This window comes from Erinaceus europaeus, chromosome 13, assembly GCF_950295315.1.
Source record: "Erinaceus europaeus chromosome 13, mEriEur2.1, whole genome shotgun sequence".
Classification (NCBI taxonomy): domain Eukaryota; kingdom Metazoa; phylum Chordata; class Mammalia; order Eulipotyphla; family Erinaceidae; genus Erinaceus; species Erinaceus europaeus.
In genome coordinates, this window is record NC_080174.1 from 78839870 (window position 1) to 78867697 (window position 27828).

General features: G+C 39.1%; 1 protein-coding gene across 18 annotated transcripts in view; it reads left to right on the forward strand.

Moving 5' to 3' along the window:
* The window catches only part of FGGY (FGGY carbohydrate kinase domain containing), a 463518-nt gene that overhangs the window by 233339 nt on the left and 202351 nt on the right, over positions 1 to 27828 (forward strand). For all 18 annotated transcript variants that reach the window (XM_060206288.1, XM_060206298.1, XM_060206302.1 and 15 more), the window contains one exon: positions 3662 to 3790. In XM_060206288.1, coding sequence (XP_060062271.1) covers positions 3662 to 3790 — 129 coding nt within the window. The remainder of the gene's footprint in view (positions 1 to 3661; positions 3791 to 27828) is intronic.

Sequence of the window (27828 nt, forward strand, 5' to 3'; positions counted from 1 at the left end):
TTCTGTTTGTTGTTGAATGTTAGCTTTACTCCACTGTGATTTGAGAAGATCCTTGGGATGACTTCAGTACTCTTGAATTTGTTGATACTGTCTTTCTGGCCTAATATATGGTCTATCCTTGAGGATGTGCTTTATAGATTTGAAAAGAATGTGTATTCCAGTTTTTTAGGGTGAAGAACTCTAGTCTTCCATCTCTTCATTTAGTTATCTTTCTTCATTATTGATCTGTCTAAGTGTGAGAGTGGGGTGTTAAAGTCTCTAACTATTATTGTATTACTATTGATGTATTTTTGCATTCTTTCAGTAGGTGTTTGATATATTTAGATGGTCCCTCATTGGGTGCATAGATGTTAATAATTGTTAAATCTTCTTGGTTGATTGATCCTCTAATCATTATTTAATGACCTTTCCTATCTTTTATTACTTTATTTATTTTAAAATCTATTGTGTCAGAGATGAGAATGGCTGTTCCTAGATTTTTTTTTTTTTTTTTTGTGGTTCATTAGCCTGTATGATAGTTTCCATCCTTTCACTTTAAGTCTGTGTTTGTCTTCTTGGGTCAGATGGGATTCTTGCAAGTGGCATATGGTTGGGTTGTGTTTTCTGATCCATCCTCCCACTCTGTGCCTTTTAATGGGTGAGTTTAAGCTATTGACATTTGTTGATATTATGGATTTAATGTGTTATAGTGCCATTATTCAGCAATTCTTTATTTGCTCTGATATATTGCAAGTATTATAGTGACGTTCTTTTTTATAAGAGGTCTTTTAGAACCTCTTCAGGACAGGCTTGGTGATGGTTGCCTCCTTTCACTGTTGTCTGTCTGAGAAGGTTTTGATCCCTCCATCTAGTCTGAATCAAAGTCTAGAAGGATTATATATTACATATTATATATTATATATATTATCCTTGGTTGAAACCCCTTTTCATTCAGGGCTTGATAGATATCTTGCCATCCCCTTCTGGCTTTTAGAGTTTGAGTGGAGAAGTCTGCTGATAATCTTATGGGTTTTCCCCTGTATGTGATTTTTTGTTTTTCTCTTGCAGCCTTTAGGATCCTTTCTTTATCCTTACTTCTTTTCATTGTAACTATGATGTGTCTTGGTGTCTTCAGGTCTGGGTTGATTCTGTTTGGCACTCTCTGGGCCTCTTGAATCTTAATGTCCTTTCTGTTGTTTAGGTCTGGGAAGTTTTCTTTTATTATTTCCTCTTGAATGTTTACTTCCCCTTCCTCTCTTTCTTCCTCTGGCAGGCCAGTTATACAAATTTTACTTGTCTTGAGATCATCCCATATGTCTCTATTGTTGTTTTCATTGTCTCTCAATCTCTTTTTTAGCTATTTTACCTCTTTCTTAGTTTTCTCCAGCTCATCCTCTGTCTAGATAATTGTTTTCTGCTTCTGTTAGCCTACTTTCCCTTCCCTCAGCTTCTTTCTTCAGTTCAGATACAGTATTAGCTTGTTCTGCTAATTGACCTTTTAGTTCAGCTATTTCAGCTTTCAGTTCTTTAATTACCTCGAGGTACCTAGTATTTTCCTTGAGGGTCTCATGTGTTGTTTCCCTAATTCTGATAGCCCTTTCCTCCATAGTTGTCTTCATTTCAGTGATTAATAGGTTTACTATTTCTTGCATACATTTCTTGTCTATGGTTAATTTGACTGACTTGGAGTTTCTTCTGGGCTCCTGTTTTGATTCTTTGTGGTAGAATTTTCATTTTCTATTGATTTAACCATTTTTTTTATTTATGTGTTTTTTTTTTTTCTCTTCTGTCATTCTTCAGTTGTTGTGTTCTGAGTATAAGCCACACTATACAAAATATCTTTATGGCAAATGCAGTCATCAACCTCAGAAATTACAACAATAGTAACTGAAGCAAGGATTGATGCAGTTTAACCAATACCAGTTAGCCAAACAACACCTCCAGTCCAAGAAAAAGTAGCCACCAAATCCAAAAGAAAAAGAAAGAGAAAAGGAGAAAAGGGAAAGCAAGAATAGACAATTATGCAAATCTACTGTCCACTGAAATTTCTAGGGATAGCATGAGGAGAAAGGGAAGTAGAGAAGAGAGACAGAGTCACACACAGATTTCTTCCTCAAAATAATTCACAAACGAGTATCAGTGAATTCAGAAACAAAAGAAGGGGGAAGGAAGAAAAGAAGACAAGAACAAGAAAAAAAAGAAAAGAAGTGAAAGGAAAGAGTTTTTTTTTTTTAATTAGCTAGTAGGAAGGAAAAAGGAGAGGAGAGTGGAGGGAAGAGGTAGAGTGAAATAAGTTCCTCTCACATGGATAGGACACTGAGTCACCTGGCAATGGAAAGAAAAAACAAAAACAGTTAATTTTGATCAACCTGAAGAAGGATGAAGGAAAAGAGACATAGGTGTTGAGCTGTGCCGAGGAGAAGAGAGAGAGGAGATCCAGAGTGAAGAGGGAACACAAATCTTTATTTGCTCTGGCACCTCAGAGTTGGGTGAGAGAGAAGCAGGTTGGGCCACATGGTGGTAGCAAAAATGGCTGCCTCACGCAGCAACCTTCCCTGTGTCTAAACACCCAAGTGAAAGGCCTGCAAGAGAGTGAGGTGCGGAAGAAGGGCTTTTATGGGAGTAGCTCTCATGAGAATGGGAAGGGGGAGGAGTAACCATAGCACTCCAGGGTAGGAAAATAACTCTTGTGAGAATGGGAAGGGGGAGGAGTAACCATAGCACTCCAGGGTAGGATAATAACTCTCATGAGAATGGGAAGTGGAAGGAGTAACCAAAGCACTTCAACTATCGCGGGGAATCAACAGTGCCCTGAGGGCACAACATGGCAGATGTGACTGCATCTGCACAATTTCCCAGCACATGCCTATCTATAATAGTAAAATAAAATGGAGTAAAAAACCCAAACAGTTAGTTTGAAGCTTTAATGGCTCCGGAATGGCTCAGGAATCCTGAGCAAAGACAGGCTAATTGTAAGAGGTATCCAAAAAAAAAAAAAAAAAAAAAACCCCAGGTAGTCTTTCCCAGGCAGGGATGAGGCTGATTGGTCAGATATTTTGTTGCTCAAATAGAGCTCCAGTCACTTAGAGAAAAAAAAAAAAAAAAGAAGGAAATCAAAAAGGAAAAATATTGCAATGACACCCCTGGTGAGCCAGGAATCCTAGTAAAGAAAATAGCTCAGTTTGAAGCCTGCTAGGAGGGGCTGTTCAGCCCCTAGGGTCTGGTTCTGGGGTAGGGGGGAGGGGTGAGCTTCAGAAATAATCAAAAGATTTCCTTCCTTTTTCCTCCATTTTCTAACCCTAGAGTGAGCTATAGGCCTCCTCCTTTGTGTCACAAGTAGGACCTCTTATTCACCCTCCTGCTGATGGCCCAGTATCCTATCCAGCAAATACTAGGCCACAAGCCCCTGCTTGTTGAAGTTCACACCAGCAGCTGCCTCCAAGTACAGGTCTTCTTGTTTTTAGAAAATACCCCAGAGCATGATCCATGGGAACCAACGACACATACCTATGTCACCAAATAAGCACAGGGACTCTTTGTGGCTGTATGGTTTCTATCTTTCTGAAGTTGAGAAAAGGCAGAACCAAAAAGAGGTGGCAGAAGGTTTCTCTTAAGAAAACCCCATGTTTGCTTTTGTGTTTTTCAAACTGACAGGTCTTTGTTTATTCTCATGTCTACCCAGGAAACCAAGTGTTGCCTCCTGGAGCTTCTCTTGGAAATGGACTCACACCAGAAGCCGCAAAAGACCTCGGCCTTCCTGCTGGAATTGCAGTGGCAGCCTCACTTATTGATGCCCATGCAGGAGGACTCGGTAATCTCTCTTTCCTTGCCCACAACTTCCACTATGCACAAATGGAATATTCCCCAAATCTAGGACACCTTTTTTCTTCTGCTAAATTAATCTCAATCACCTAGTGATACAAGATACAGTACTTTAGAAGATAGAATTGTAGAACTGTTCCTCAAATATAAAATTTATTTATAACTTTCATATTCAGTAGTAGAAAAATCTGAGTATCTGGATTATATTTTGGTATTCAGAAATAAAGTTAAGGTATATTAATATCTAACTAGCATATATAGGATGATGGTATAGTGACCTGTATTATTTCTTCTGAAGAGATTCCAAAAGCCTTACAAGTTTAATTGATTTATCTTCAGAACATGTTGGAATCACATCCCTATACACAGTTACTTGAATATTACCTGTTTTTGCCTCTTCCATTACTTTTAGTATGCTATTCATATGTTAATCTCGACTTTTCCCAGAGACTGGATGATCACAATGTTCTCAATGTGGCTTTATTCTAGGGAGTAGTAAATTTAAAACACAACATAGTCAATGGTTTTCCCCCCACTCCATATTTTTAAGAGATGTGTTTCTTCAGTCATGGGGAAAATGATGGGGAGAAGGACCAAAGCTTTGGCATGTGTCATGAAGAAGATCAAACTTAGAACCTCATGCTTGGCAGTCTAAGACTTTATTCACTATGCCACCTCCACAGCTGCACTTCCTCCTGTTTGAGAAAGCAGATGATGAGATAGTGAGGCAAGGGTTGCAATAAAGTGTGATGATTCTTCTCTTCCTCCTTTTTACAATTTTTATTTTTGATGCTTGTTAAATATTCTTGATACATCTCGCTTCAACTCTAGCTATAATTTTCTAGCCTGTCTTTATAACAGTATTCTTAATACTTATACGAACAGTATTCTTAATACTTATACTTTCTGCTTCATGAAATCAATGTAGCTATGACCACTGGAGTTTCAGAATAGAACAAATCAGAATAGAAAATATCAGAGTATATATCACACAGTAACAAGGGCAAATACCAGTTTATGGGGTTAACTTCCTTTTTTTTTGTATCTGTGCATGTGTATACTAGGTCATGATGAAAATAAATTTCTTTTTATGAAACATAATCAAATCATGTTTAAAGCACCTAGATATAGATGTCCTGTGCTTTACCTCTGAAATAACATATAGCATACCTCCATGTGTTTTGACAGTTATTTCTCTGTGCAGAATAATCAGCTCTCTACTTTTCCAGCTGACTCTGGCACTAATTTGAAGATCCATTTCAGATTATTCTCCTTTGAATATCCTGTCTATAGAACAGTCCCATTTAACTAGACATTCACTCAGTTTTCCTACTTAGCACACTTTTTCTCTTCACATTATGCTGTCATTACTCACATAGCTGTTTTTCATTCCCAAAGTTCCTTGAGAGAGGGTCATTATATTGTTCATGATGTACTACATACTTCTAAGTGATTGATAAATTTATTGAATGGATAAAGTCACCATAAAAAGATGATGTGACCTAAACCTATAAAGTAGAAATTAAAGGTGAGGCTAGATAGTATAATGGTTATGTAAAGAGTCTTTGATGCCTGAGGCTCCAAAGTCCTAGGTTCAGTCCCCCACACCACCATAAGCCAGAGCTGAGCAGTGCTCTAAATGTATATATATATATATATTTTTTTTTTAAATATTTCTTTATGGGACAGATTATTAAGCAGTATAAAGTTTTTCTACAGAGTTGATACACATTCAGAGTAGTATAACTGATAATTCTATTTAAATATTTTAAGTATTCTATTTAAAATATTATTGTGTATTGTGTTAATAAACACAATAATTTTAATTATTTTATTTTAATGAGAGAGAGAGAGAACTAGAAATACTGAAACACTCTTGGCTCTGGCTTATAATGGTGCTGGGGAGTGAACCTAGTGACCATAGAGTCTCAGGCATGAAAGCCTTTGGCATGACCATTAAGCTGTCTCCCAAGCCTGTAACTGATCATTCTATGAACACAATACAGGGTTAATTGCTTTGTGATTCTGTCTAGATTGAAGCCAGAAACCACTTCTGAATGGTCAGATGAATTCCATGCTAAGACATGGCTGGATGTCAGGTTAAGAAGTCAGTTCTGGAGGTCAGACTGGGATGCCATTCAGACCTCACAGAAACAAGCCCTGACAATCACAGCTCCTACAACTGCTAACCTGGCTTTTTCTTTTCTTTTCTTTTTTTCCTTAGTTCTAGAAGAAGAGGAAGAAAGACTTTGTGAGAATAAATAAAAATCAAAGATAAAGGAACATTTTGTTCTGAAGGTGCTGGTTGGTAAATTCTCCAGCAGACAGTAGAAGATAGGAGTAGCTTTGTTTGCTCTTTGTGGGGGTGGTTCTGGCCAGGGCTCCTGCTGCTGATATTTTTCTAGCTTGTAAAAATAGTATTAACTTTGTTCCAGGTCTGTTCTTGGCTCCAGCACCCAAGTTGCCCTGCAAGGCAAAAACAACCTGACTTCTGTTTCATCCCCCCCCCCCTTTATTTGTTCTTATCTATCAGACAAAAATGCTGATCATCCATCAGAACTTAAATTCAGTGTTATCTCTTATGACAGCTCTCCCTGACTCCCCTGAACTGACTCAAGCATTCCTTCCTGTTTACTCTCACTGCGCTGTAGTGATCTCCATTACTTATTGCACACTCAGGCTCTGGGGTACAGTTTTGTCTTCTTGGGTAGTTTATAAACTCCAAGGGAGTCACTTCATCCAGAAACAGCACAGTACTTTACACATGGAATATCCATTATAAATGCACATTTAGTGAATGACTGAACAGTATTCCCTTATTGGGGGTTGGATATTACAGCTGAATGATATGGGTTCTCATTACAGAAGTAATTTTCTCTAAACAGAAGGTAGTCCTTCCTCAATATCCATGAAGGAAGATTTGGTTCGAGCATTCTCTGATTTATTTCCGAATGCCTGATAGTTGGTATCCTTTATGCTGTTTCCACATCAGTAAGTGTTGACCAAGAGCAAAAGTGGTGTCAAGGTTTAGCTTCACTCCTTTATTTGAGATCTGCTTTTTTTTTTTTTTTGCCAGATGTTGAATTGAGTTAGTTGTCTATGTGAGCCAGATATTAAATTGGCTTAAATTGTTCATCTACATTTCAGAGTCAAGCCAAAATGAGGACTTTTAATTTCTTTCTTTAATTTGTAATATCAAAAGCATTGGTTTAGCCAATCTTACAAAAAGAACTTCTGGCCCATGGCCTCTTAGAGAAAAGCATAATTTGTTCTAGTGAGTAATGAAACTTGGCAATTTCTAATGTAATGATTATCAACGTTCTAGAAACAATATGGCTCTCAAAGCAACTTTTTACTTACTTTTTTTTCTGTTTATCAAATGAAAAATTAGACCAGCAAAGACCCCAACCTTGTGTCAGATACATGATTTAAACCCATGTCATCTAATTCCAGAGCTCATATTTGTAATCCCTGTGCTCTATTAAATGACCTTTCTATTAAAATGTGATCTTGTCTACTCTCAAACTGGACCTTTAAACTTTTAAGTAACAAATATTTTAAAAAGAAAATTTTCCAAAATATACTTACTGATGACCCATTTTACTAGGGGATCAGAATAGAAGATAAATATAAGTCAGAACAGGACTGGGAATTTGTACTTTGGTAAAGAAGATGAACATTAAAGGAAAACTGAGAATCATAGGTATTTGAAAGCAAGACTTTGGAAAGATCAAAGAATGTGCCCAAAGCTAAGTATACAATGTTTCCCAGATTAAGTGTCATTTGTAAATATCACTGTTACGTGTCTTTTCAAAATATGTTTTTTTCTTATTTATTTATTTACTTTTGAATTTATTTGATAGGATAGAGAGACACCTGCAGCCCTGGTCCACTACGTATAAAGCACCCCCCCTACAGGCAGAAAAAGGGGCTTGAACCCTGTGTAATGTGTACATTTAACCACGTACACCACTGCCCAGCCTTACAATCTGTCTTTTCCTATTATTGATTCCTATTATAGTAAAAATGTACTTTATTTACTCATTGTAACTGTTATACTTTAAGCTTTATTTCTAATGATACTAATATCATGATTAACATAAACAAGTAATTTAGCACTACTCTCACCAGTTACTGCTACTACTACTATTCTCCCTTGCCTTGTATGTGGTAAAAGTTCTTAGTCTGACACGTCACATACCTTTTCTCTTGCTTCTCAAAATAATCCTGTAACTTAGAGGGTGCAATGGGAATCATTCTGTACAGGAGTAACTTTGAATGCAGGAAGAATAACATTCCCACAGTCACTGAACTAGTGTCATGACAAGATTTGAATTTGAATCTGATTCTAGTACATGATTTTTCTCTCTACTAGTGGTTCCTCACCATAGGTGACCTTTTAAGTAAACATAAACATAAACTCTGAGATGATAAATTAGCAGTGCCTGGAGACACTTTTGATTGAATGTCATGACTGAGGGAAAGAGGAATGGTACTACCATGTGGTGGGAAGAGCCCAGGGATGTTTCTACACATCTTACACTTGATTTTCAGAACAACTCTTCCAAGAGAGAATCAGCTTCAACAGTGATGAGCACTGAGTATGAGAAAACCTTCTCTAATTACTGAAACACTTACAATGTTTTTATTACCCTCCCCCAATTCAGTTTTGTCTATTTTATTTTGCTTCTTTTTTTTTCCTTTTCCTCCAGGGTTATCCACTACAAATCCACCACTCCTAGCAGCCTTTTTTTTTCTTTTCATTTTATTGGATAAGACAAAGAGAAATTGAGAGAAGGGGAGATATAGATGGAGAACGAATGATAGACTCTTCACTGCTTATGAATCATCCCTACTGCAGGTGGGCAGCGGGGGCTTGAACCAGGATACTTGTGCAGGTTCTTGCGCTTATTCCTGTGTGTGCTTAAATGGGTGCACCACCACCTGGCTGCCTTCAGTTTTATTTCTGTAGGGCCAAAAAAAGCAATCTAAAATAAGGGTTTTGGTAATGCTTCAGTCAAAATAGTTCTGATAGAAGAAAATAGTAGTGAAGACAAAGAGTAGAGGATGGTTCCCACTCCATCTGTCTTACTGAGTCAGGCCAGATTGGATCACTTGTCTTTGTCTCCACTCTTGTGCATTCCTCCTCTTTACCTTTGCTGAAGCTGTTTACTCTGAAGGGACCCCCCCATTTCCTCCCCACATAGACAGTCCTGCTCATGTGTCAGCACTCCCTCTAAATGTTACTCCCATTTATGTTTTTCTTTTTTAATTTTATTTATTTATAAAAAGGAAACATTGACATAACCATAGGATAAGAGGGGTACAACTCCACACAATTCCCACCACCAGAACTCTGTATCCCATTCCCTCCCCTGACAGCTTTCCTATTCTTTATCCCTCTGGGAACATGGACCCAAGGTCATTATGGGATGCAGAAGGTGGAAGGCCTGGCTTCTGTAATTGCTTCCCCGCTGAACATGGGCGTTGACTGGTCGGTCCATACTCCCAGCCTGCCTCTCTCTTTCCCTAGTAGGGTGGGTCTCTGGGGAAGTGGAGCTCCAGGACATATTGGTGGAGTTGTCTGTTCAGAGAAGTCTGGTTGCCTAGTGGTCAGGATTCCGAGTCAGGGAAACAAAGCTTTAAGACTATACTTTGAGGGATCATTTTTATAGTTTGTTACTCCCATTTGTAACATGTCTCCAAACTTAATCCACTTCCAAAAAAAAAAAAAAGAATCACTTCCCACTTTTAAAAATGTTTTTATTTATTTATTATACACACACACACACACACACACACACAGAGAGAGAGAGAGAGATTGCGAGGGAGAGAAACAGTGAGTCACCTACAACCCTGCTTCTCTACTTGTGAAGCTTTCCCCCTATGCAGGTGGGAATTAGGAGCTTGAATCCGGGTCCTCACACATTGCAATGTGAGCACTTAACCAGGTACACCACTTCCTGGCTTTTTTCCACTTTGTTTTACTGAAAGATGTTCAGCTTTTCCACTAAATCACGTTCACCTTTGAGTGCCCATCCTCTAACATGGAGCTCACAGAATCAGCCCTCAGTAAATCAGTGTGTTAACTAATAAATGTGGCAAGATTTTGAAAGTTCAAAACCATATGCATTGCTAAATCTGGTTGAGAGAGTCTTTAAAATATTATAAATTGCTAAGCTAATTATGGGCCCCAGATCACATCAGATCGATGGGGTTTGCAGTCAACAATATTTATACCCCTTCCCCATATTAGGGAGCTACTCTCTTCCCTGATCCAGCTTTCTGGTCCTTTTCCCAGCCATGACATTATCTCCCTAGACAATAACTTGGATCCATCTGCATATCAGATTTCAGGCTCAGGCAAAAAAAAAAAAAAAAAAACCAACAACAATAAAAAACAAAACACTAGTATAGCTACAGGCCCTTTTAAATATAACTAAAATATGCTTACTAGGTATCTACAAAATGGAGGACCCCCCAACACTTCATCTGCACTGTTCCAGCCTTTAGGTCCATGATTGTTCAACAATTTGTTTGGCTTTTTGTATGTTAACTCTCTTTTCAGCCACCAGATTCCAGATGCTAGCAGAATGTGACCAGACTTCCCTGGACAGACAACCCCACCAATGTGTCCTGCAGCTCTGCTTCCCCAGAGCCCTTCTCCACTAGGTAAAGAGAGAGACAGGATGGGAGTATGGATCAACCTGTCAATGCCCATGTTCAACGGGGAATCAATTACAGAAGCCAGACCTCCCACCTTCTGCACCCCACAATGACCTTGGGTCCATACTCCCAGAGGGTTAAAGAATAGGAAAGCTCTCAGGGGAGGCGATGGGATATAGAGTTCTGGTGGTAGGAATTGTGTGGAGTTGTACCCCTCTTATTCTATGGTTTTGTCAATGTTTCCTTTTATAAATAATTTTTTTTTTACAAAAAGCTTGAAGGGAAAGAATATTATAAATTGCTAAACTAATCCACTGAGGATTTCAGTCTGAATGTCTATGATAGTCTGAGAGGCCTGTTGTAAAAGTATAATGTCACATAGTACTCAGAAGAGACAGCCTGTAGGACAAAGTGGGCTTGGGCAAGAGGAGTCAGAAACAGTAGTGATGTACAGCTGCCAAGCAGACAAATTAAACCAAATCAGAACTGTTGACAAGGAGCCAGACCCAGGCTGAGGCCAAGAGCTGGGGGCGGGAGGACGCTTATCCAACAAGAAAGAGAAAGTGGTTTCAAAGAAACAGACATCTGTGAGGGATGGAGGGGGATTAAAAGAGTAGATAAAGTCATGTGGGACTGATCTAGGAGAAAGGCTGTGTCAGTGCCCAAGTAGATAGAGCAAGGACAAGACCAGGAGTAGGAACAATTAAGGGGGAGAAGAGGACATTTTTAATGTAAATTTGATTTGCCTGCTTGAAGTTAAGGTTGAGTTTAATGTGAAGCCCCACTGCCTGGGAACTCAGCAGCTGTGTGAACTGTAGCTCATGCGACTAAAGAGCAGAGAGGAGATGTGGAGGGAGTATAATGGTGGACTTCCTGTTCTCAGGCTCTCTTGAATTTCTGTCCTTCTCTGTATTGCAAAGGCTGACATCAGCTGAAAGGTTAATCTTTCATTCTGTGGTCAGAAACTCTAGTGGAATCTGTGACTCCCCACCCCACTTCTTGTTTTATTTATTTATTTTTCTATATGTTCATTTATTTTGCCACCTGGCTTATCATTGCCAGCACTACAGATCCACCATTCCCAATGACCACCCCTCACCCCACTTTCATTTTGATAGGACAGAGAGAAATTCAGAGGGGAGGGGAGATAGAGAGGAAGAGAAAGACACCCACAGGCCTGATTCACCAGTCTTCATGAAGCTTGACCCATACAGATGGGGAGTGGTATTTGAACCTGGATCCTTGTGGGTCCTTGTACATAATAACATACACTACGTTGGGTGCACCACTGCCCACCTACCACCATTCATCTTTAAATCTTGTGTCTCACTACTCAGAATATATAACCATGACCCTGTCCTGAAATGATAGCATGCTTCATTTACTGAACATACTCTTGTTTGAAGAGTGAAGGATCATAATTGACTTTAGAACTAAAAGGCTGCTCAAAAATTTCCTATGCTTTTTTGTCTGTTTTGTTTTGTTTAGTTTTGTTTTAACAACATTTAGCCATTCTTTTTTATAGTGGTGTGGGGGTATTGAACCTGGGTCTTGGAGCTTCAGTCATGAGAGTCTCTTTGCATAAACATTATGCTATCAACCCCCCACCCCTTATGCCAATTTTTTTTTTAACTTGAAGATGAGAAAAAGGAGGTCCAGTGTCATCTAAGATTAATCCAAGTTTTTCCTATTATAGTTAGACAGTGGATTTTATAAATCACTTTCTGGAGCTCAAACCATCTCTATTTTAAGAAAGTAGCATGGGGACCATGCAGTGGTGTACCTGTTTAATTGCGCAAAGACCTGGGTTCTAGCCCCTGGTCCACATCTACAGGGGGAAAGCTTCACAAGTGGTGAAGCAGGTCTGAAGGTGTCTTTCTGTGTCTTCCCTCTCTGTCTCCCTCCTCCTCTCTCAATTTCTGCCTCTATCCAATAATAAAAATAAGTAAATATATATTTTTTTTAAAAAAAGAGAAAATAGTATGGTTTCAGGTGTATGGAACTTTTTCAGCTGTGAGGAATAAGACCAGCATAGGCAAGGAGTGGTTGTGTTCATACATATGTATGTATTTATATGTATCTGCAGTTGTATGTGTATATGTAGGTATGTATCCACATATGTGTGGATATTGTAATGCACATGCATTTGTTTTACCTAATTCTTTATATGATATCATACCTTTTAATTTTTATTTATAAAAAGGAAACACTGACAAAAACCATAGGATAAGAGGGGTACAGCTTCACAAAATTCCCACCACCAGCACTCCCATTTCCCATCCCCTCCCCTGATAGCTTTCCTATTCTTTATCCCTCTGGGAGTATGGACCCAGGGTCATTGTGGAATGCAGAAAGTGGAAGGTCTGGCTTCTGTAATTGCTTCCCCACTGAACATGGGCATTGGCAGGTCGATCCATACTCCCAGCCTTCCTCTCTCTTTCCCTAGTGGGGTGGGATTCTAGGGAATCAGAGCTCCAGGACACATTGGTGGGTCATCTGCCCAGGGAAGTCTGGTTGGCATCATGGTAGCATCTGGAACCTGGTAGCTGAAAAAAAGAATCAACATATAAAGCCAAACAAATTGTTGACTAATCATGAGCCTAAAGGCTGGGAAAGTTCATGTGAAGAGTTGGGGGGGGGGTCTCCATTTTGTAGTTAGTAGTCCAATTTTAGTTATATTCCAAAGAGCCCATGACTATACTAGTTTTTTTTTTTTTCTTTCCTGAGCCTGACATCTGATATGCAGGTGGATCAAAGTCATTCAATGGCTTCAGTCAATAGCCTGGATGTCTGTTAAATATAAACAGGTGAAATTATTTAGTTGTGTGCTAAATTACATCATCTTTTTTGTTTTCCTTGATACTGTCTGCACTAAGCTCTAATGAATCTCTTTCAAAAGTTGGTAATTGCTCATTTCTTAAAGAATTTTCTCCCAGAAGGGGAGAAAAGTTAAGGGAAGATGACCCAAGAGCTCTGAACTTCAATTACATCAGGACTCAGAGAGAGAAGAGGAAAAAAGGAAGGGCATTTGGAACTGGGAACAGGTACACCTATAACTTAGAAAGAAAGAGAAGGCAGGACTGTTGGGGGGAAAAAGGACATATATATATATATATATATATATATATATCTCCAGCTAGTTATAGAAATAATAGTCCACCCATATGTGTGACCTTGGGAGAACTATTGTAGTTTGCAATGGAGGAAATGGAGATACAGAACTCTGGTGGTGGTGAGAATGATACTCCTGTGATCTCATAATTTTTATTCAATCAATATTAAATCACTAATAGCACTTGGGAGATAGCGTAATGACTATGTAGAAGACTTGCATCCCTAAGTCTCTGAGGTCCCAAGGTCAGTGCCCAGTATCACCATAAACCAGAACTGATCAGTTTATCTTTCTCTTTGTACCTCTCTCTCTCTCTCTTTCTCTCTCTCTTTCTCTCTGTCTTCATCTCCTGGGTTATCACTAGGGCTCAGTGCCAGCACTAAGAATCCACTGCTCCTGGGGGGGCATTTTTCTTTCCTGTTGTTGTTTTTGCTGCTATAGTTGTTGGATAGGACAGAGAGAAACAGAGAGGAGTAGAATGTAGAGAGGGAGAGAGAAAGATACCTGCAGACTGGCTTCACTGTTTGCAAAGTGATCCTCCCACTCTTGCTCCTGGAGAGCCCACAGCAGCTCAGTCCCTGATCCTTGTGCCAGTCTTGCACTTTGCGCTATGTGCACTTAACCCTGTGCGCCACTTCCTGGCCCCCACATCTCTCTTCTTTTAAAATAAATAAATATTTACAAAAGTTGATAAGAATAAAAATATCTAGGGGTCAGGCTGTAGCACACCGGTTTCAGTGCACGTGGCGTGAAACTCGAGGACAGGAGTAAGAATAAAAATAATGTTCAAGTTCCTACAAAGAACACAAAACAACTAAGTTTTACTAAACCCCAATCCATTTACAAGACAGTCATTGCGACATTCCATATTGTCTGCTCAGGTTTTTACTGTGAAGTACTGTTAATTTCTCCTTTTTAATGTTTAGGGAAAACAAATCTTAATTAACTTGTTTGAAGTGATATCTTCATAAATCAGAAAGTTGGGTTTGAGATTCAAGTCTTCCTGACTCCAGAACCTATGAGTTTCCTACCTGCCCAGATTAGCATGCTTATATGAATATCTAAATGTTCACATCTTTACTTACATTAGGTAAGTACCAAAACCAGTATCTCTATCTATAACAGAAGATAGAGCTTTTATTTAACCTCCTACCAGATAGATAAGTTTCTTGATGATAAGGTTCAAGCCCAGAGTTAGGAACTGACTTAACAAATGATATTCATAGCAGAAGAGCTATGCAAGGTTCTCTCAGTTAATATGAATAAAACTCATGTTATTAGAGCCTGCTAGCTGTTTTAGTGGTGCATCACAAAGATCAGTAATATTATACTTGGTGTTCATTTCATTGACTAATATTGACATTAATCTCATTTTTCCCCATCGTGAAAGCACAGCCTGATATTGTTATCTTCTTGAGTAGCTGAACAAGATGACCCTCAGGAAGTGAAGGAATTTGCCCATGTTTACAGGATCAGGGAAGACTTAGTCTAAGATTTAAGCCCTTCTAGGTCTTTCCCAAATATTCCATATCTGCATCCAATGTGGCAAAAGTTTGCCTACTAAATGGAAGTTCCTGCCTGCCTGTCTACCTGCTTACTTCCCTCCCTTCCTTTGTCCCTTCCTCCCTTCCTTCCTCCCTTCCTTATTTCCTTCCTTTCTTCTTTTCTTCCTCCCTTCTTTCTTTCCTTCCTTCCTTCTTTCCTGATCTTTCTACATTCCTGACCTTCTTGCCTCCCTGATTGCCTTTCTTTAAAATAATAATAATAATCATAATAATAGAAACAGAGAGAGAGAAACAGACCACAGCACTGAAGCTCCTTTTAATGTGGTGGGTTCAAGCTTAAACCTGGGTTATGCACATGACAAAGCAACACATCACCCATCCAAGAGAACTGTTTTGTCATCCTGGATCTGAATACCTTACCTAATGTGAGATCCTTGTGGCTCAAGTCCTTCCTCTCCAAGACTGTTATGCAAATAGCCAACCAGATTGATGTATCTGGTATTCAGAGGGGCTTTTTAAGCAGAAGGTTCCAACTATTTTCTCATGTATTATTAGCATGTGACCAAAAAGAGAAGTTTCTTTTTTCCATTGAGAACAACAACACACAGGATAATATAGTGTCATTTTATGGAACTGCCAAACACCTGTTAGGGGGACTTTCCTTCTCCAAGTTCAAAGGTAGAAAACTACTGGAAGTGTGTGTTTGGGGCCCAAAGTTTAATGTTGCAGTTGCCTCACTGGTATCAGCGTAAGCTTACCCCAAAGATCCATTTTTTTATGGTATAAAAGATGTTATTTTTTTATGGTACAGAAAAATCACACATGGTGCTTCCCATCAGTATAATATCTCAAGCGCTAGTGTTTACTTTGGGACTTGCACACCAGCAGCTGTTGTTGGAAAAAGTACATCTCTGGTGTGGCAGCCTCACATCTGAACTACAGGCTACTTCCTTATCTTCTCTCCATAGGCCTAGTGCATTTCCTGCTTTTCCATTTTTTTCTCTTCACTATGAGTTCCTTGAAATTGTTATAAAGAATAAAAAGAAGGTTTTTTTTGTTGTTTTTTTTTAATTTCTCCACTTTGGGAACCTTAAGGATTGTCTCATGACAACCGGAGGCCTCCATATAGAAGTCTGGAGAAACTAAGGAAACTCTGGGATATAGAGAAACACCAGTGGTCTTCAGTTAAGTCATTTAGTCACATTGTCACCAGCCCCACTTTCCAAAACTCTAATGCTGATTTCTACAACTTTCATGTAAGAATTCCACTACTGAAGTCACTGAAAAATGCAGTCACAAATCTCGAGGTAGCACAGCACAGTGTTTAAAGCATATAGCTGATCCGTATTTTTTTTCCACTTACAATCAATATGGCCTTGGGACATCACTTGATATTCTTTGCCTCAGTTTCACCATCTGTAAAATGAGACAAGTGAGAGCTCTTTCCTCAGAACTCTTTAAAGAATATATTGACTGATCTCTGTAATACACACAGGACAATCAATGTCTGGAGGCTACCCATATTCAGTTATGATTAATATGATTTAACAAAGATAGTATGCCTTCCCTTTTTTTGCATGTCAGGCATTGTCATAGGTGTGATGAAAAAAGTGATAAAAGGTGTAAGTTCCTACTACTGTAGAATTCCTGTCCTTCTGAGGGAGTTTCTGTACTTTCATATAAAAGCATAACATATTTCTATATGCACTATATATCCATACATATGTGCACGACTGTGAATGATGTGTATATGTATCTGTAGGTGTATATCCATGCATGTGCATGCATTTGCCCATATGTGCACATTATAAATGTATTAGTGTGTTTGTATATGTCTGTGTATGTATTTTGTGTGTGAAGGTGTGTGTTGTGTATCTGTGTGTGCATACATATATGTGTATGTATACTCAACCATGCAGGCAGGCTCATGTGTGTGTGTGTAGGCATTTAAAATCATGGAAGAGTGCCAGGAGTTACCACCAGTAGAAAGACTTCTGGAAAGTTTAATCCAGAATGGAGACATTCCAGGAAATTGAAGTAAAGGAACATCTGGTCCTCTAAGAAAGGTAAACATTAGACTTTTGCTGGGCCTGAGGTTCCATGTCAGGTGACTAGAATACTAGGATGAAGATGGCCCAATCCTTACTCTGGAAGAATATAGTGGCTACAAGATAAGGTAGAACTCAGAAAAAAAAAATCTTCAGAGTAATTTTCACATACTGATATATATAAATGAGGAAAGCATCTAAGAACACAGGAGCTGGATCCCACAGATTTTCTAAGATAGGTAAAGGAAATACCACCACCTAGCAAGCAATTGGAAACTGGGATGAGAATTTTGAGGAGTATGAACAGTATGAAAAGGTTCAGACATGAGGAAAGGCCTCAGTTAATGAAGGTATTGTTTAGCAAAGTTGCCTAATTAAGGGTAGCAGAAAAGATAGCAAGAAGGCAGAAGTCATGTGGCATAGTATGGGCACTGGGTTCCAGCTTTGCCACTTCTTAGCAAGTTACCTTCCAATGTCGCTTCTGTTAAATGGGGTTAACACTTTTATCTCCACAGAATGTTATTCAAGTGCTTTGTAACACACGGGAAGTCCTCAGTGAATCACTATCATTCCAGGTTGGAGATTCAGAGGCCTAAAATTATAAGTCAAGCAGGTTAGATGCTAAAATTTAATTGATCATCTGATCCAGATAACTCCCTAAACCCACTTGCCATCTGAGAACTGTCAGATATTCTGTGTCAAGCATGATACAGCTTTTTATACTAATGGATGATACTTCAAAGGCACATCTATATCAGTAAGAAAAAAAAAAATCTTTCTCATTTTAAGGTTCTACTTCTGTAGAACCCTAAGCAGATGTTTATTGTTTCAGGCTTTTAAAATTGGACTGCTACCTTCCAGTATCCTGCCCTCTCTACAACTTCACTCACACAATCTGTAGGATCACAAATGGAAGGGAAACTATGTTTCCATCATCACTGATTCTGCACTTCAGCTTTACTATTACAGTCCAAGGTCTCAGGGTGAGCTCTGAAACTTTCACTGTCTTGTTTGCCTCTGCCTTTTTTGGGAGGGATTTTATCACTGCCCCCATCCCTTCACCCCTTCTCTGTTCCTCCAATGGATAAAACGTTCCTGGAATTCATTTCAGTATAAGATGATGTATATTCTTTTAGAAACCTTGAGGAGATCCTTGCCCATATTTCTAAGTGATCTCTCTTCATTTTACTGGTGGCAACTTAAAAACAAACAAACAAACAAACAAACAAAAAACAGTCCTTACATGGCTTCCCTCTGTTTCCACTTTCGTTAGGAATTACTTACCGCAAACCAAGAGTGGAAAAAAATATAGGGACTGCCTGATAAAATAGATGGTTATTGATATTATTTCCAGTCATGCATAGTAAATTGAACTCATAGTACAGATGATACAAAAGTAGCCTTATTTTGTATTAAACAACAATAACAATAATAATGTTTATAGTTTTGAGTATGCCTATCAACCAAGGAATCAGTGAAGATTCAAATTACTGCCACCTCTCCAGATTCAAAGGAGGTCTCGAAACTTTACATCAGGCTCAACCTGACGCTGTTGACTGGCTACTGAAGAAGGGCAAATGCTAGAAGAAGAAGACTGGGTTATCACAACTACTGCAACTGCTAATTCTGATCAGTAGGTTTTACTGTGACCTAAATATCTACATTGTATCTGGTCCTCTCCAGAGCCTCATAGCCTCATAGACCACTAGTACCTTAAAAGGTAACTGGGGCATGGTGTCAACTCAAATTGGTTGTAGTCATATGTTGTACAGGGCTCAGAAGGTAGCACATTGGATAAGGCATTAGGCCCAGAATTCAACCACAAGAATTGCATATACCAGAGTGATGCTGTGGTTCATGTTCTCTCTCTCTCTCCTCTCTCTCTCTCTCTCTTCCTACTTTTTCTCTCCCTACTTGTTAAGACATAAACTTTATTTTTCGAAGTTGTTCACAAGGAATTGATTTCAAGTTAACTAAAAAACTGCATCTAAATCACTTTGTTTCAGAAACTAGAGCACATAGTATGAAGTACAGGGAGCAGGGCAAGGATACCAGGTAAAGCCCCCAGCTCCCCATCTGCAGGGGGGTTGCTTCACAAATGGTGAGCAGGTCTGCAAGGTGTCTGTCTTTCTGTGCCCCTCTCTGTCTTCCCCCCCTCTCCATTTATCTCTGTCTTATCCAACAATAATAGTAACAGCGACAACAGCAATGGAAAAAATATGACCACCAGGAGCAGTGGATTTGTAGTGCAGGCAGTAAGCCCCAATGATAACCTTGGAGGCAAAAAAAAAAAAATACTTTGTTTCTCTGGCAACATAGTACACTTGGCTGTTGTGTTTGCTTTACTGTTCTGTTCCTGTGCATATGAACCAGGTTTAAGCTGAGACTCCTTGGCATCACCGGCATCTTGGATGTTGTGGTGGCTTTCTGTGTGCTCGTTTTATATTTGAAAAAGTTTACATTGGAATGCTGAAACCCAGTGACAACAGAAAAGAAAAATAAAAGTGGAAGAATATATGTGTCAAAAAAAAGCAACGAAGAGATCTTCAAATCTAGTAGAGTCGAAACTCTGAGTTTGACACTACCTAAATATTTACCTAGACAGTACTTAATGTGGACAAGTTTAGGGTTATGCACACTGCTACCTTTCTCTTACAAAGCAAGATGTGCTGCATTCAGGCAGCTAGTGTGGTAAAATGGAGAGGAGACCATCTGATTTTTAGGTCTGTTTCTTTCCAGTATAGAGTTTCTCCACGTCCATGTTGGATTAACCATACCGAGTTTTTGTTGTTATTGTGATGGTGGTGGTGTTGGAGATGAAACAGTTTCTCATTCGTGTGAGGCATACACTCTACTGGTGAGCTATACCCCGGCTCCATTTTAAAACTGTTAAAAAAAAAAAGAGAGAGTCTTTGAGTAAAATACTCAGGTCTAGGAAAAGCTGTAATTCTTACAGTTTGCTTACAGAGAAAGGTGTGAGGCTATTTTTCTGTGCTGTTACAGGTTCATGTGCAGAGTTTAGCTGGGAAAGTTCAAAAGTATACCTAACAACGTGTGATCACTTCTTGTGAAACCCCGAGGGGTCCTCTCACACCAGTATCAATAATATTAGTGAAAACTCTACCCACCTGCTATATTCAGACCTCTCACACCTTAGTTGTAAAGAAAAGTCTACACAATTCTCTTCTGTGAACTATGTTAAAGGCATCCTGTTGGGTTTTTTTTTTTTTCCTGAGTTCTGCTGCTCTGTGGTGGAACATTATTGCCCAGCCTAACACATGCAGACTAATCATTCTTTCCCTTCATGCCTATCCCCACCATTACCTTTACAATAGACAGTAGCATTTGAACACTGAACTAGATGGTTACATTACTGTCTCCCCCACTTACACTGTGAGCTTCTTGTAGACAATGGAATCTAGCCATATCTATCTTTAACATCAGACTCCAGCACTTAATGTTGTAAATGAATAAACACATGCATTATATGTGGCTTAAAATGTAAATAAACCATATATAATGTTTAAAGTTTATTTATAAACAACATGGGGAGGGGGGCCAGGTGTTGGCACTCTGGGTTAAGTGCAGATATTACCAAGCGCAAAGACCCAAGTTTAAGGACCCAGGTTTGAGCCCCTGCCCCCCACCTGTATAGGGTCCACTTCAGCAGCAGTGAAGCAGGCCTTCAGGTGTCTATCTTTCTCTCTCTCTCTTTATCTCCTCTCCTTTCTCAATCCCTCTCTGTCCTATCTAAGAAAAATCAGGGGATCAAAAAAGAGGAAAAAATGAACGCTGCAAGAAGTGGATTTACAGTACCAGCACCAATAACCCTGGTGGCAGTAATAAAGTAGTAGACAGAAATGGAGATGTTGCCTGTGGAATAAGTTCTATAAGAACATGGTCTGAGGGCCAGACGGTAGCACAGCTTGTTAAGTGTACATGGCCCAAAGTGCAAGGACGAGTGTAAGGATCCCGGTTCGAGCCCCCAGCTCCCTACCTGCGGCAGAGGGGGGTCACTTCACAATCAGTGAAGCAGGTCTGTAGGTGTCTATCTTTCTCTCCTCCCTCAGTCTTCCCCTCCTCTCTCAAATTCTCTCTGTCCTATCCAACAACAACAGCAATAACAATAATAATAATAACAACAGCTACAATGATAAACATCAAGGGCAGCAAAATGGGAAAAATGGCCTCCGGGAGCAGTGGATTCATAGTGCAGGATCTGCCAAGCCCCAGTGATAACCCTGGAGGCACAAAAAAAAATAAAAAATAAAAAAGGGAACATGGTCCTTCTGGGAAGTGGGAGTGGGCCAGTCTTTGATGTCAGCCATAGGTAATGGGTATTTTCTCTACTGTAGCAGTAAAATGTATATAGCTTTGTGGATTGAGAGAGAAAATAACAAAGAATAAGATAAGTAAAGATACTGAAATGGGGTTGGCAACAGTCAACATTTTGGTAGGCCTGAAACTTACAAGGAATTCTTAGAAGTTGGTCTATCAAATGGATGGAGGAAAATTGGAAGTTATTGAACATGTAAAATGTGTGCTTCTCTCTTTTCCCCAGGCATTGACAAATCACTGAAGTTGATCTCAGGAACATGACTTATTCCAAGCAGGGATTTATGAAATTCTTCTTCTTTTTAATTACCACTAGGGATATCACTGGGGTTCAGTGACTATTCCCTGGAGATCACCACCCCCCCCCAACACACACACAGGCACATACCTATATTTGATAGGACAGAGAGAAACTGTAAGTGGAAGGAGAGGGAGAAAGACAGAGAAACATCTGAAGTATGTGTACTCATACTCAGGAGGAGAGCCGGGGCTTGAATCTAGGACCTTGAACATGCTAACTTGTGCACTTAATCAGATGAGCCATTACCTGGCCACTGAAATTCTATGTATAACATTCTGGGGAAGACAAAAGGGCCAAATCTTCATCTCTGCTGAAACAGAGACATTATTTCACCTACTGTTTTTGAAAAAATGCCAGCATATTCCAAAGGGGTCTGCTGTAATTCATTTTTTGCTCTCATCTTCCAAACTATTCATTTACTTAAGCCTTTGTTCTCTTTGAAACAATTTCAGCCACATCTCATTCATTGTGCTAAAGCCCAGAGTCCTTTATCCTGCTTGAGGTTTTGTTTCTTTGCTTCTCTTCAGCTGTTCCACACGCCATTTCATTCTCAGAGCTCCCTCTCTGGTCTGCCTCTATGTGGTGGTGGTGGTGGGGTGTTGCCTTGTGTTGCCACCCCCATGCTCTGGGGGCACAAGGAAGGGGTACAGAACTCAGGATGCAATGTCGGAGTCTCATTTTCCTTTCTGTCTCCTTAATGTCTGAAGTTTGGGGCAAGGATAGATTAATTAGTCTAGGTGTTATGGAGCTCTGTGACCCTTCCTCAGGAAATTCTAGTCCCATAGAAACTTGGCCTGAGTTTGACTCTCAGAGTGAATTCTAGGCTTTGAAGCATCTATCAATGTTTAACTAACTCTGGGAGTTTGTGATAGAACTGAAACTCATGCCCAAAAAAGGGGACATACTGTGCTTGGAAATCAGAAGTTTGGGGGAGGGGAAAGCTAACCTGAGAACTAACTTCAGGTTTCTTTCTTTAGTTCAGATGTCCTGAGAAGTGTTTGAGTATGCCATATCTCCATTCTGATTTTGTTCTGAGCATGGTGCTTGTATACTTTGTGTCTTCAAGGAGATTGTAAGGACTGTTGTGTTTTTTTCTTCACCTTTAAGGACACTTCAGACAATCTCGCGAATGGAACTATTTGTCTTCATGTGAGAGAAGGAAAGTTGTTGAAAGAAACCTTATCTCCTGTGTTCTCCCAGGAGAAATTGGACCTTAAGACTGACTTCTGAGCACAAAGCTATCTGTCTTCTACACAGGGTACCCACCATTGATCCCGTTTTAGCCAAGACTGGGGTTTGGTCAGCATGGGGATTCTAGAGACAGTGGGCATTAAAACTGGATATAATGTCCTGGTGAAATGATATTATTATTCCTGCTGTGAAAGAGAAAGTAGGCCCCAAATTGTGTCATTTGTACTAAGATTCACACCAGTAAAGGTAGATCCATTGACTAACTTAATTATTGTTCCAATTCCTTCCAGTAATGGAAGGAATTTCCTGTTTAACATCAGTAAGGTAATATGTCTGATAGGTTCTTCCAGTCCCCCAAGGGAAAGTGACCTTGTATGATAAATCCATTCTTTTTCTTCTCTCTACTTTCTGAATTAAAAAAAAAAAAAGAACAAAAGCAAGGCAAGGCAAGGCTTCCCTTTTAGAGTCCTTTCTTCATCTTGCTGTTGTGGTAATGCCTAATCCATAAATTATTTAATAAATGCAGCTAGATCTTCAAATATCTTTGGATCATTTTTATACCTTAAATCTAGGAACAAAAATACAAAGAGGTAAGATAACTTAGGTATGATTGCTAGCACACCAGTGGACCTGGAAGTCAAAATAGTTTTGTCCAGCTTGTATCCATGCCCTGCCTGACCTGGGCAAATGAGTTGGTGGAAACCTTCTGGGCTTTTGAACTTGCCCTTCCCCCATTTCCCTCTTTCCCATGTGTCTGACCCTAATTTACCCATTTTAAATTCAAAAGGTGCCGCACCTCCGAAGCATCGATGTACACACCTGCTGTTGCTTTTGATTTCTGGGAAGCATGTAGGTTCAACTTGTAACAAAAATATTTGTAGTCTTCAATAAACTGTGGTATTTCTTTAGCTAAGAAATATAGATAGATAGAAAGAAAGGAAGAAAGAGAGAGAAAGAAAAAGAAGAAAAAGAAAGTATCTCTGCTGCTATGATAATTTCCTCCACTACTAGACTGAGGTGTTGGAGAATAAAAGGAAGCAACTTTCATCTCTAGATTTCTATCACCTAGCATGATGCCTGGTTGATAATTAGAGTTAAAAATGTATGGTGAGTTTATTCATTAGAAAATATCATAAAAGTGCTGTGTGATATAGAGTTACAATTTTATATCAGAAATAAGTATTTATTTGATTGGATACATTTGTGGCATTTGAGCAAGTTCTTTTCTTTTTTTATGAATTTCATAATTTTTCTGGGTTAACGTATTTGGCTTGAATTGCAGCCTGACCCCTTGCCATGTCTGATGTCTGTGAATGAAAAGTTGCCTTGCATTAGGTCATAGATGAGACTGTCCAAGTAATCTGGAGGCAGTGTTGAGGTTAGTTAAAAAAAGGAATTCCTGAAATCAAGTTTTTTGCTTTGTCTTTATTGTGGTTTTTTTTCTGCAGTTCTCTTAAGTCTCAGATTTCTAATTTATTGCATATTAGCTTACCTTTGAGGTTTGATCTTTCTGGGTTCTTCTAGCGTTTGCCCTTCTTCCGTAGCCAGTCAACAGTGTCAGGTTGAAAGCTGTCAGGAGCTGCTTGTTGCTGGCTTTGAAAGAGACTGGGATCCATGTGGATTCAGTCGGCTAGGAAGGATCGTCAGTTTCCCCAATGAATGGGTACTCACGGGATGCACCACGGGAAGGTCGATCCAATGCATCCATCTTTCTGGGTAGAAGGGAGGAACAGAGGAGTGAGACTTAGCTATGTAAGGACCTATTCTTAACTTTGCTGGCCCTCCCATGGTTCTTCAGTTGACTTCTGGTTGGTATAACCATGGAAAAGTAAAGTCATTAGACTAAAGTTAGGTGTCATTGTCAAGCTGAACTACATTGTGAGTTATGATACATATCACTTCTGTATTTTACATATATCAGCCGCTTTGTGTTTATTCCCAGTAGTGTCTGGACAATGAGCCTGGATTGTTATACCTACCTGGTATCTCAATTTTCTTGTTTATCTGGATCCTTTGTTCATTTGTCATCAAAGAAAGAAAACAAAAGTTTCAGTCAAGCTAACTAAACCCAGGTATCTCTGCACACGCACACATCATACTGAAAGCAAGTGCCTGGAATGCCGTGCCTAAACTCCTCTGCTGACACCAAAGACTGAGTTGTTAATAGCCATGGCAGGAATGCATTGAGCAAGCTCTGTTCATGGCACTGTGCTAATCAATATTCACTGTAGCCCTACAACTGCATACTGTCAGCCTTCCAATTTTAAGCACGTAGGAACTGAGGCACAGGAAAATTAAGGGAATTGGTCAGCTTCTTAGACGATTTGATTCTAGAACACTTATGACCTTATGGCCTATTTCAGCTGTTGAATCTCTGTACATTTTATTTAAACAAAGACCATTCCTAGTATCTGCCTTGCCCTTTTTTGCAAGTTCATGTATTTCGATAATCTCTATTCGTCATATGAGTGAAAGGATCCAATAGTTCCTAATAATCCTAAACAAAGCGTGATTTGATTCTCCAGTAGTAATGTCACTATTACCTACGAGCTATGAATCAAAACTCTTCAATCTTGCTAATTTCCAGTCATTTTTAAGTCACAGTGGATCTGCCTATTTTGTAGAAAATGCCTTGAGCTTCACTAGTACATGTTTTGGTCCAGTCATATCCATTCACTTCCTAAGCAACACAGTAAAAATTAGTAAAACCTACAGTGCTGCAGCCTGTGCACACATGATATAGGCAGTCATGTGTCATTTTACAGTTTGACCACTGATAAACTGCACATATTCCAGTGATCCCAATAGGTCATACTGTATAGGCAGGTGCATACTGGCCACAGTGTGCTTATAAGCAAGTAGAAATCCTTTTATAAATTACAAACAATTACAGATACAGTGCTTTCATCTACCCTATGCCATGCCTTTGAATTATAAACAATGAAAGTTTATTCAGTTCTCCTTGGCTGAGGTGCCCCTGAAAGTTCAGAAGGACAAGGTCAGAAGAGGTTTCTGATAAAAGCGTTGCGTCTTCCAAGTGGTGTTCATGTTCTCTGGGCAACTTACCAAATGATAAAGTATGTTGTGGAAAAGCCATTCTAAAGCACAAATGCTCAAACATCAAACAGGCAGGCATACAGAAAGAATGGTTCTACCTCAAGTCCTTGTACCAAGGATTTTCTGCAGGTCTTGAAGCTAATAGGTTCCACTTAATATCAATAAATATTGGTATATTCCACGTACATCTCAGATAATCATTAGTAAGGTAAAGGCAAGTGTTACTATGCAAAATGTAAAGATCAGGAGCTGAGGCTCTAGAAAGAGTGGGTTTTATTCAAAGGCATGTAAACGGGTAGCAAGACTCAAAGTGTGGGCAACGATAATAATGATAATCAAAATATCCACTCAGTTTTTTTTTTCCACCAAATAGCTCAGTCAAGTGTCTCAAGTTGATGTCTTATTACATAACATTCACAATGAAAAAGCATTTGAGGTGTCTATTTCAAGATGCCAGCCTATCCATAGCCCACCTTTCTATTTCTCAGACATGGGAGAAAGACACAGATACATTTGAAAATTCTCATGTGAACCCTGCCTCTCTCTCTTATGTGGCGAAGTAAATTTGAATGAGTTACTTACCATCTCTAAAATCAAGGTTACTCTACTAAGATCTAGAAATAAAATAATGCATATTACAGGATCTACTAACAGCTAAGTGAAGGGTACAATGTTTGAGGCTGCTTGGCAGGCTATAAAATACTTTATATAGCTATAAAGTTTGAGATGATTATAACACACAAATGCTATGGGATGTTTTTCTTCTGTATAACCCTTTAAAAAATCAAAGCTGTTGTGGTTTGATAAATTACAGGATCACCTACACTTAATGATAACATTTGCAAAATCTCTTTTTTTTTCTTTTACATAAGTAAATGTTTAGTAGGGATTTGGGGGAAGGTTGGACGGTTAGAAGGATGGGAAAGAGGAAGGGAGATGGTGCCTAAAGGTGAAAAAGAGAACTGTTCATGAAGTTTTCATTTTCCTTTTTAAAATTTTGATTTAAAAGATATTCCTTGATGAGATCGATGTTTAATGTTTTTGTTTTTGTTGAGAATTGAACTCACTAAATTAAAGGCCAGTGAATTTTGTTTTGCTACTCTTTGTTTTTTTTTTTCCATTCAGTAAAAAATTATTGAGCAACTACCATAAGCTAAGCGTTGTGCAGGTTTTAAGTTTGAGAATAAACAGGTTGAATAACTTACTTTATTTTTTTTTTGGTTCTGTTTCTTCAGCCGTTTAGCTGATAAATTTGCCATATAAATTTTCTGAGAAATGCTGAATCAACTGATACTTGTCCAGTCCCATGAAAGACCCCAGCAATACTCAGAGCTACACTTGGCAAAACCTTATCTTATGCAGTGTCTCCTGTTGTATCCATGCAGCCTGTGACTCCTCTGTGAGTTGTGAAATGTGTTTATTCAGACAGGAGAAAGCTCCATCTTTTATTGCCTTCCTTGCTTTGTGCCTCTTTTTTCAAGGCTAGACTCCTTAAGCTCTATGTGGCCAACATGAAAATAAGAAATGTCACCTCTAAGTTCATGGCAGGAGTCAACTAATGCTTAGCCCTTCCTTGGCTCTTAGTAAGTCCCATAGTGAACTGATAGTTCTAACTGTAACAATTTTGTAACAATATCAAGTAATGGCGAGTAGAAAGGACATTTGAGTCAGGACAGGGTCAAATCCTGGCCTTGCTTCTTATTTCTCTCTGCCCTTAGGCAAGTTACTTCAGCACTCTAACTCTTTAGTTCAATGGAATAAAAGGTATTTTTTTATGGTTGTAGTAAAGTTTAAACCAGATAATATTTATAA